The sequence below is a fragment of the Peromyscus leucopus genome, chromosome 8b (genome assembly GCF_004664715.2).
Source record: "Peromyscus leucopus breed LL Stock chromosome 8b, UCI_PerLeu_2.1, whole genome shotgun sequence".
NCBI lineage: Eukaryota > Metazoa > Chordata > Mammalia > Rodentia > Cricetidae > Peromyscus > Peromyscus leucopus.
The window spans coordinates 26,985,808-26,997,043 of NC_051086.1; the positions used below are offsets into that span (position 1 = coordinate 26,985,808).

The following is an 11,236-nucleotide window of genomic DNA, read 5'->3' on the forward strand; positions in this document are numbered from 1 at the left end:
TCATGGAAGAAACAATCGAAGAACCCATTTGGTGCCAACTCAGAAGGAACCTGTTGTGGTCAGGGTCAAAGCACAGAGCACTGCGGGTCCTTCTGGGGCAGGAGGACATGGTCCAGGCTCTCAAGCACCCCCGTGGTGACCCTTACCCTCCAGCTGGGCCTGGAGAGGAGAGCAGGTGAAGACAGACCAAGTTTCCACTGCCGGTCCCGAACCACCAGTGTCCATTAGGGCAGCAGGTGTTTCTCTAGCATTTTCTAAGGCTTCATGATCAAGGAAACCATTGAGGACAGCCCTCTTCTCCAGATTTGCTAGGTCATCTGGGAACAAAAATGATTAACTGTGCTGTCCAAGAAGCCAGCCTAGGCTACTCAGGAGGGACAAGTGTGGGTGTGTGTGACAGGACCAAGGGAAGTGGGTCAGGCTGCAGGGGAACAGGGACCATGTGGCCACACTTTCAGGGGTGGCCAGCCAGCCAGTGGCTTTAAGTTGACTGGGGTGGTATTGTGGGAACAGCCGGTGGAAAGTCTTGCATGAGGCTCTGGTCTGTTCATAGTATTTCCTCCTCACGTTCATGTTGGCCTGTCGGCATGTGCCAGGCTCCTTGAGTCTATTTAGGTCTTTGCACCTAGCTACGGAAGGGTTTGAACCCAGAACCAGGCCCCTGAGTTTTTTTTTTTTTTTTTTTTTTTTTAACATTGTGTTGTGTTCATTCTACGGAAAACCTGAAGACCGCACCCCAAAGGAGCCCGCAGGCAGGGTGGGCGCTGCCCCTGCCCCTGCCCCTGCCCACTATGTGCATTCACAGTTCTGACGCGGACTGAGGTTACTAGCAAGAGTGATCGGGAGATTGAACATCTGTCCCAGGTCTGCTCAGGATTTCCTCAACATGCCCAGCGGCATTCCACAGGAATCCTTCACTTGCAGGTGGTGGGGCAGAGCCCCAGCCTCGGGACATCTTAGTTCATTAGTCTCCTTCATTGGCCTTTTAGTGGCTTTTCTCTTCTGAGAATTTGTACTCTATAGTTATAAAAACCAACCAGTTGGCTACGAAGGCTGTGTTCACATTTCATTCATACCTAACAAGCTAAGAGCCCAGAACTCAAGCTCCCTGCCCATCCTGCGGCAGTGTGGCGCTGTGTGACTGAGGTTGAGGGTTCTGTTTATGCATTTCTCTTGGGGGAAGCACACACTAACACTCCGAGAAAGTTAGTCAACACCTGTTCCTGCACTTACTAGCCTGGTAGTCACTTTCTATAGCAACACCCCGAATGTAAAGCCTAATTCAGGAGTAAAAAACAAAATTTCAAAGCAACCATTGCTTATGAAACAAACTAAACCTATGGTCACTGTTGTGCTTTAAGGATGAGTTTGCCATAAAAAAGGATGAAACCTGGTAATGCCGAAGGTGACGGCCTGGACCCTGTTCCTTCCTGACTTCATGGGGGGCCAAGCACAGCCTTGCGCTTCATCTTCACAGTCCCCTGACACACATGCATGTCTGGAAAGAGAATAAATAATGTTGCTCATGGCAGACCCAGGGCCTGGCCCTCATGTCAGTGACAAGCAGGTAACTGTAGTTCATTTGTAGTCAGGTGCCCATTAAGGAGAAAAGTTCACATCCTTGTGTTTGGGACAGCAGGCCATGCTTCCTCCCTAGGTTGTGGCTGAACAATGACATCAACACCTAGAAGTTTACATTAGAAGGCTGAGTGTGGCTCAAAGGAGGCACTTCCTCAGTGTGCACAAAGCCCTGGGCTCATCCCCAGGACCACAAGGAGAAGAAAGACTTAAAGCAGAGTCCAGGAAAGTGCCACAGGCTAATCACCACGGTCCTACTCATCCACACACCATGCACAGCGTCTGTCCTGCTAGGATGCAGCAGCACCCATGCAACAGTCCCCCAGAGCCACAGACACAGGCCTGACTGTTGCCAGGCCTTATTTCAGAATGCTGGGGCTGACCTCCATGAAGCAGCGGGAGAAGCTCAGCAATGTACCATCGGCATGAGAAGCAGGAGGCAGCAGCACCGTGCATCTTTCCCATTTGTATAATTCACAAGTAAAACAGTGTGTAAGTCACACGCACGCACGCACACACATACACATGCATGCATGCACGAACACACGCGTGCACTATGCAGTAGGTAGTTCAAGGGAGATACCGCTCAGAACAAAGAGGGCTGCTATCTGGAGACGGGAGGGGACACACGTGTGCCGTTTACCTCTGTGCTTTTCTCTAAATTTGCTCCACTTTCTGTGTTACCTGTTCCAGGAAGTAGTGAAAGAAGTCCCTTGAGGCTGGAGAGCTGAGATAGCAAAGAGAGAGGAAGCCATCTCTTAGGCCACATTTCCTTCCTCTTCTAAGGAAGGTGTAAAGATATTTTTATGTTCTTTCTGAATGCTCTTGTTCTTGATCTGGGAGGGAGCCTAGGAAGGAGGCTCTCGAGTCCTGGCTACATTTAGTTGGAAATTACCTCTGAGGTGAGTGGTGCGGGCAGAGAGCGCAGCAGCCTTGCTTTGAAGGAGTTTGCTCCTCTGAGCACTGACTTCCGGGTGGAGGCTGCAGAACACCTGGCTTCCAGCCCCAGTGAGCCTTGTTCCTTGGGTGAGACCTAGTCTGGAGTGAAGAGTCCGTGGTGTACAGCCACTAGGAGAGCACTGGAAAGTATGACTGTGCCTGCCCCTCTCCTCAAAGTCCAGACGGTGTGCCAGCCTACCAAAAAGCCCCTTAGCCTCAGCCATGAGTTGAATTGTTCTCAGCTGGCCTCCTTGTCTCCAGAGCTCCCAGGCTGCAGGCAGGGCTTGGTTGATGTGGGTGCTGCTCTGCAGGTCACTCAGTCTGCGTTACAGCTGCTCACCTTAGCCAATACCATGTCAGTACGACCATTGGGGAGGTGACTGGGGCAGTCATGCCTGGTAAAGCTGTGTGCTAGCCTACTAAACAAGAAATCCTCCAGGCCTGGTGGCACATGCGTTCTGAGGAGGCTGAGGGGTTGTTGAGACTGAGGCCACAGACACGGCTGGCATGCCCTGAGAAGTCAGCCTTGGGGTACCACGTGAGGAACCAAGGGAAGTGCCAGCAGAGGGTGAGGGGCTGGCTACACAAGTGCCCAGGACACACAAGGTCAGGTGGCATTTTAAGCGACCCCGGCCTGCTGTGTGGAGCGGCTGGTCCCAGGGCATGTGCCCAGCGCTCCGGCTGTAGTGAACTCAGGGATGATGTTCAGTGAATGGATTTGCTCCTAGACTTCAGGGCTACAGGTTGAGGGAACGTTGAAACCTTTTGGGACTGGGGTATCAGCATCAGCATTATTATTATGAGAAGTGATATCACTATGAGTCCCCATCTGAGGCTGGGGTTAGGACAAGTAGCCATGTTTCCAAGACACTGTCTTGATTATCTTGTTTTCCAGCCCCAAATGGATATGCTGCACAGTATGGGTGCTAGGATGGCAGGCAGACACCACTACATCTGTAGTGGCTTTAGATGCTCCTGAAGTGGGGTCCCCTTCTCACCCTTCCCACATCTATTTTGGTACCCTGTCTACTGTCCGCATAAAATCCTCCTCACTATTGGCCAGAGTTTTCTTACTCTCCTTTGCCGCCCCTCTGCCAGGAAGAGTTGGCGCTGACACCACCTTCGTTTTGACCGCCTCCTCATCTCAACATGCCCCCACCTTGTACATATCCTCTATGGCCTCTGCCTCCTCCTCATCTACAGAGCTTGATGGGCAGAGGCTCTTGCCCCTGCTTGTGGAGGCACCGCTGAAGAGGGCAGAGCCAGCAGTCCACCCAGGGCAGCACACAGGAGGGCGGGCATCCCCCCACTTTGCTCTAAGTGGTAGCCACCCATTTGTCCAAGTCAGTGGCACAGGTTGTGTAACTACTGAGCACAGTTCCTGACTGGGCTCTTCTGGTGGGCAGATGTTTGATGACTAGTGTCAGACTCCACTGGACTGGGGAAGGAAAAGAAAGCAAAAGCTTTGAGACTGTATCCCACGTACTTTCCTCTTCCCATGGAGTAGTCAGGGGCATCCTGAGCTGTGGCTGAGAGTCTTAGAGCTCAGCATCCATTGAGGACCACATCTGTGCTCGCACCTGCAGCCTGGGCTCTGGGCCCAGCCATGCCACACAGTGGCTTCCCCCACAGGGCTGTGAGCCATGCCTTGGTCACCAAACACTGGCATATGCCTTGACTCTCCTCTTGAATAAACACCAGCAGAGGTCCCTGTTGAACATCTGGCTGCACATCTGTCGTGACCCTGAGTGCTAGGATTTTAGTGGTATTTTCTCTTTGGCTCTGTGATGAGGCTTCGCTGTGAGATGGAGGGAAGCATGGAAGAGTGCCTGGCTGGTGAGCTGGCTTATAGCCTCAAAGCTAGCTCAGACACAGCCCGCATTAGTAGGCCTTCCAGGCTGTTCAAAAAGTGGGAAATTTACACAGCAACATGAATGAATGTTGCTGGCCAGGTACTCTCTTCTCTGTGTGACCTCTGCTGGTCTCACATGTGACTCCTGTCCTTGCCTGTGTCGTTTGATTTAAACTGTTACCTCAACAGTCTCCTCCTCTCTTACAGGGATATTACTCCACCTGGAGAACCGCTGAACAAGAACAGCAGACCCAAAGTAGTCTCCCGCTTCCCTAAGCTGTCCCGAGGCCAACCCAGGGAGATGCGCAATGTGGAGCCTCAGAGCGGTGACCTCTGACCTCGGCGGGATCCCAGACCCCAGCTACTTTGTGCTCGACCTAGCTATGGCCGCTGGCCCTGGACACCCTGGCAGGATGACCATGTCCCCCCAGAGAACACACTCCTCCTGCTGCCGCACGCAACCCGATTAAATTGGTCAGTTTCAGCTGTTGGGCCCCTGTCCTTAGAGCAAGGCATTGCTCACTGGACAGACAAAGACGGAGGACACTGTCACTAACCCCAGTGTGGCCAAGGCTGGTTGTCACCTCCTACAGTTCTGCCAGCAGGTCAGTGGGTGCCAGGACCATGGTTGAGATGCACGACACATGGGCAGAAGGATCCTTCAGATGCCCACCATGACGCTTGCCCATGTGGGAACCAGATGACTGACACTCTTGGATCTCCTGATGCGATGCCTGCTGCAGCCTGTGGATGCAGACTCCTCCTCCCCTTCTCTTCCCCTGTGGTAGTTAGACACCAAGCAGCACGGCCACATGGCTGCTGTGGCTGGGATTCCTCCAGGAATAGTCCTCTAGTGGCCTAACAAAGGCATTGGCGGTGACTTTGGTCCTTGAAGAACTTAGCCTTCCCTCCTGGTGCTGGCTCCAGGAAGCACCATCCATTCAGGAAACCTGAGGCTGCTCCAGCAAGGGCAGCTAGATGGACCTGAGGGGTTCCACCATCCAGCCCAGCCCAGGACAGCCTGGAGACCCCGAGGAGGACATCCCTGGTCCTCGAAATGGTGGTTGTGACCTCGGATCACTGGAGATTTGGCTCTGGGCATTACTGTGGAAAGCCGGCCCTATAGGCCAGAACTGAGCCGAGAATGATTGTCCCCTGAAGTTGTTTAGCACAAACTGTCCCCTAACATGTTTCAGTGGGAGCAGAATGCTGTGTCCCCCAGGACGATGTTCTCCTCTTGCTCTCCTCTCAGGGTACCATCCTAGAGTCCAAGGCTCACAGGCATGGAGTGGGAAAGAGTCAGCTGCTTGGCTGCTCTGCCGTCTGCCACCAAGCCTGGGTCCCTCTGCGTCTCAGGACCCACTCTCAGTGGTCTTCTCCCCAGGTCAGAACCTCCTTGGTGTCTTGGTATAGCTTGAAAGAGCTTGCAAAAGGGACCATGTACCAAGCAGTACCAAGCATGTCTCTGCCTGCCAAGGAGTTTCCAGGGGCGTCTGCCTAGGGAAGGCAACTGGAAATGCCTGAATGTGGGTGAGAAGGGCTTCAGCTCAAAGCTGGACCTTGCCAAGCGGGCTGGGGAAGCAGGGGTTTTCCTGGCCCAAGGGAAGCTTGGAGAAAGTTCCCTTCAGAGTACAGGGAAAACAGAGAGGCCTGAACAGTTCCAATTCCTTGGGCCAGATGGACTGTGCACAGATGAGGCAGAACACTCGCGCCCTCCCTTACAGCTGGGAGCAGGAGTTGGGGGAAGCAGGGAACCATCTTCAGCCTGCTGGGAAGGGAGGACCCAAGAAGTTTCTCAGCCCTAGAAACCCAACATGGTTTCTCTCTTGTCTGTCTGAGAGGCCATAGGCTCCACACAAACACCACACCTAGAATTTAGGTCAGGGAACTGGACCTAGTAGCCAGAAAGGCCCTGTGAGAGTCTGGTAGGCCAAGTCTGCCTCCTGAGCTGGGGTACTCAACATGGAAACACTTTGTATTCTGTCATGTTCTGTAAAGAAAGGATCCTGCACCCTCCCACATCTCCCACAGCCCAGAGTCCTGAGCAGGCTCAAACACACGTCACTAAGAGGCTCTCTCACTACAGACACAACGTATAGAACAATCTTTCACATTCAACACCTGCAGTTAAAGCAGAGAAAGGAAGGAAGGAAGGAAAGAAGGAAAAGAAAAGAAAAGAAGAAAAGAAAGGCACCCAGAGTAAAGTGCCTTGATTTTCAAGGATTAATTATGGGAAACTTGCCCAACTTTGCTGTAATGTGGATGTAAGAACATGGTTCCAGGGACCATGTGGGACCCTTTGGTTGCTTGATATCTGCCTCCTACCCATTCCCTTTTTCCCCATGTAGGGATTGACACTGGGGCCTTGCAAGTACTGGACAATAGCTCTCCAGTGAACCACACTCCAGCCCTGCCCATACTATTCCCACAGAAACCTAGCAATCATTCTCGGCTCCAGGTTGCCCATCTCATTACCTCACAAGAGCATGTGAGCCCCCTGGAACTTGGGCAGAGCAGTACAGGGTGGGGTCAGGTGATAGGAGGCTGTCCCCACAATGCTCCCCAGATATGAGGCCCAAAGTCCAGAGAAGAATGCAGAGCCATGGCCACCCAGTAGGTCTGACACAGCCTCGGCTCTTCAGGACACTGCTTCCCAACCCTGAGCCTGACTGTGGCCTTGGCTTACCTGTGGCTACTGAAACTTCATTCTTGGAACAGTTCACATGTCCTGAGGCCCAGGTCACAGTGTTCTAGGCCTTGGCTCCTGTGCCATTACTCCAGCTTCATCGGTCTGTGTAAGACACAACTGTTGTGTAAACACAACTGGCCCCTAAGGAGAGTCTGGGCCCTGGTCTCCCAAGTCTACCACCAGACTCCATCTCTTTGGCAGCCTGCACCCGCATACACCCACCCAGCTGTGCCCAGCTGAGGGCTCAGAGGCTTAGATCTTCAGCCACCAGGATGAGCCAGGAACAGTCAAGCCATGATGTCTGCCCCTGCCCTGCTACACTGGCTGGGAGGCCTGCAAGGAGGAGCAGCCTCACGCCCATGGCAGTAAGTCCTAATGCTCAACACTCTCACTAGGGTCAGTTCCACCTAAAGCTGCCTCCTGGCCTGAGGGCTGTGCCCAGAAGGCACCTGTGACCAGAAGGCAGGTGTCTCCTCATGACCAAGGTCTGTTGTAATGAACATTCTTCACAATATTGTGCATTATTTCATTAAAGCTAGTGTTAAATGTTGGCTGTTTAGGTTGGTTCTGCGCTAACTTTGCACAACTGTAGCACTGTATATTTTATCTAATGTTTCTGTGCCAAAAAGTCCAGCTCCCTGTTGCTATCACATGTGGTCTCCATTATGCTGCTGAAGTAAAGTGCAGGCAGTGATGGGGAGGGTACAGAGCACAGTAGCGGGACTGAAGTGGATGCTGTGTCAAGGCTCGGGTTCACTTCTCGCTGGGGCCATGTTCTCCCGCCTTGTAGACACTGCTCACCATGTGTTCCAGCCACCACCTGCAGCCCGCTCAGCTCCACTCCTGCCAGGGAGACCACTTGACCACATGGAGGTTTTCTTTTGGTTGTTTTTTTCCCCCAGTGGGATGGATTGGGAATCCCCAGCAAGAACTGGCAGTGGGTTGCACAGGAGCCAGAGTGTTGCTGAGCACCTGGGGAGAGAACCTGAGCTGGGACCCCAGGGAGTGAGGGCCCTGGTTAGCTATCTCCATCCACCCAGGAAAGTTCTCTGTAGCTGCTGCAGCCCTGTGTCTGGAGCCTGGGGTGTGAACAGCCCAGAAGTCGGAGCATGTGGTATCCCAACTCCCCTCTTAGGTTAAGGTTTACACAATAGAATTTTTAAACAAATCTGTTTAATTTTCTAAAATCTCTTGTATTAAATTTTTTCTTTTGGAATAAGCTGTGGATTTTGTTACAATCTGGTTGAGAGAAGCCTTTTCAGTGAGGGGATTAAAATGGCATTTTCTAAATTAGATGCTCTTCTCTGTGGTTTCTTTGTCTAGATTCTTTACTGACAATTAGGATTTTGATGAATACATCACAAGAAAGCCTTTAGATTCTAAAGTCTAGAGGGTTTACTTGTCACTTGAGGTGACACTCCAGACACCAGTATGTGGTTCAAGGAACAGCACTTTTGATGGAATTAAACACTGGGAGTCACTTGTAGTATTATACTGGTCTTGGTAAAGTGGAATGTAGAATAAAAATTACACACAGAAAGGAATTCCACATCCTCATGACAGATTCCTGTGTACTCAGTCAAGAAACATGAGTGAGGAAGAGGTGCGCATTTCCTCTGCCTCCTTCCCGTGTTCCCTAAGCATCATGTCCTCTGGATCAGGGCCTCCCAGGAAGGGAAGAGCAGGCAGCATGGAGTCCTGCTTGCACACAGTTTTGAATTTGTAAATCCAGGAGCAGCCAGGGTCGCCCGAGGGTATCAGCCAGACATGACATGGCCTCCTCTAGCTGGTCTGCCTTCTGCCAGGGAAATCCATACCACCCTACCACCATAAAAGCACCACTGGCTGATGTCCAGGAGCCACCTTGGTCCCTGGAGAAAGTCTGCATGGTAGCTTCTGGTCCAGAGTCCTGATGGCCTCCATGCTGCTAGCCCTCTGGGCTTCAGTTCCCAGCACCTAGTCTTCAGGAGTGACACTACCCTTCTCAGCTCTTCGGGGAGTCCTTTAAGCGAGGGCGCAGCAAAACTACTGAATCAGACCACTCGGTGGGTAGACAGGCTCATGGGGGATCAAACTGCCAGTGCATGTATGGGTGTTGGGGGGTCAGAGAGAAGCAAATGGTGGGAAATCAAGTGGACTTGATGATAGCGGGGTGGCAGCCTTTGATCTGATACAGGCCAGAAACAAGATGCCTTTGCCTGAGCTAATTGCCCCTTGAGTGGGTTAAAGGAGGTCCTGGAAAGCAGAAACCTGCCTTAGGACACTCCTGTGTATCCAGTAACAACCCTTCTGTTTAGGACATTGCCACCAGTACTGCCATTTTGGAGGACCCACTTTGGAACCAACAGGCCCTAAATAGTATCATCATCCCAGACTTGCTACAGCTGGTCACTGTACCCCAGGAGCAACTGCTCATGAAGTCTAGACTTGGCCTTCCCCACGCCCCCTCCTGGGCTGGGGACATACTGAGAATCTCGAGGCAGAAACAGAAATATGCCATTCAGCAGATTCAGGGGCCTTGAGAGCCCAGTGCGGCCCTGCACCAGTGCCTCATGGAGCTCTGCGGCCCTTCCTGTTTCTGCTAATCCCTGCTGTGCAGTTTCAAGGCTTTGCCTTGAGGCTGCTTTTCCAGTTCACCTTGTCTTTCTCTCTTGCTCCCTTGGCCTTCCGCTTCCTGTTCTTGGCCCCAGCACGCCATGTCTTTTCTGCCCCTGGCCCTTTGCAGGTGCCATTCATCCTGCTTTCTGTGCTCCACTCATTCACCTGTCAGGGCCAACGTCCCACTCATTCACCTGTCAGGGCCAACATCCCACTCATTCACCTGTCAGGGCCAACATCCCACTCATTCACCTGTCAGGGCCAACATCCCACTCATTCACCTGTCAGGGCCAACATCCCACTCATTCACCTGTCAGGGCCAACGTCAAGGCCATTTTCCAAGATAAACCTTCTTTGAACCTCCAAGCTACCATCATTCCCGCCACAACAATCTTTTACTTTAAACTTTTTATTGAAAAACATTTTTCATATAAATTTTGATCATTTTTCCCTCAATCACTCCCAGATCCTCCTCACCTCATTATCTACCTATCCTTATGTTCTTTCACCCTCTAAAACAAACACAACAAAAGAAACATACACACAAATAACCTCACAAAAATGAAAATCAAACAAAAGACCAATTAACACACACACACACACACACACACACACACACGGCAAGAAAAGCAAAATGAGACAAAAAGTCTACAAAAACACCATGAATTAATTTTGTGTTGGTCATCTACTCCTGGGCACGGACCTGTCCTGAGGTGTGGTTAATATACCCAGTGAGACTCCATTGGAATGCAGTGACGTCTCCTTTGCCAGCAGGTATCAATTGTAGATAGCTTCTTGGTTAGGGATGGGAGCCCCCACGTCCACATCCCCCTCTCAGTACTGGGACACTATCTGGCTGAAACCTGTGCGGGCCTTGTGCATGCTGCCAGTCTGTGAACTCATATGCTTGTCAGCCCCGTGGAGCCTGGAAGACACTGTTTCCTTGGGGTCCTCCATCACTGCTGGTTCTTGCACTCTCTCTTCCTCCTGTCCCCTGAGTCTTGAGGACAGGTCTTTGGTGAAGACATCCTACTTAGGACCGAGTGCTCCGAGCCTCTCACAGCAGCATCTCTCTCTAAACCCCATAGCATGAACTTGAATTTGAAGTTTACCTATGGATGCAGCGCCATGGCTGCCATTTCTCTTCCAGAGGGTAAGGATGGCACAGGGAGGGGGTCACTGTTGCCAGGGATGCTCACCCACACCAGCTCCCCTTTTGCTGCTTCTCACCAGGTTAAAAGGCAGTCATCTTTGTTTCTCTGCACAGCTGTCCATGACAATGCCATCAGAGCCTCTGACTCTACACGTGCATCCCAAGAGCAAAGTCTGAGACTCCTGTCTTCTTCATAACACTTTCAGCTCACATCTGGCCAGGCAGGTGCTCCATGAATGGAGGTGGCATGTCACCTTCTCAGCCTTGTTGGTGTCAAGGTCCCTACTCAGATGACTGTAAAGCCTTGGGCAGGCCTGGAATCCTTACTGATGATGCCTCAGTTTATCCTAATAGGAGGGTCTTCTGGCAGGTGAAGGTTGCCAGCAGCAGAGAGCTTTCCAGAACTCTGTCTCTTGCAGAGTGCTCT

The 11,236-nt window shown here is 51.8% G+C and overlaps 1 protein-coding gene across 2 annotated transcripts in view; it reads left to right on the forward strand.

The window, feature by feature from the left end:
• Positions 1-8,353, forward strand: part of Snx29 (sorting nexin 29) — a 488,775-nt gene extending 480,422 nt beyond the window's left edge. For both annotated transcript variants that reach the window (XM_037201528.1, XM_037201527.1), the window contains one exon: positions 4,577-8,353. In XM_037201528.1, coding sequence (XP_037057423.1) covers positions 4,577-4,706 — 130 coding nt within the window. In that variant the 3' untranslated portion in view covers positions 4,707-8,353. The remainder of the gene's footprint in view (positions 1-4,576) is intronic.
• Positions 8,354-11,236: the final 2,883 nt, after the last annotated feature.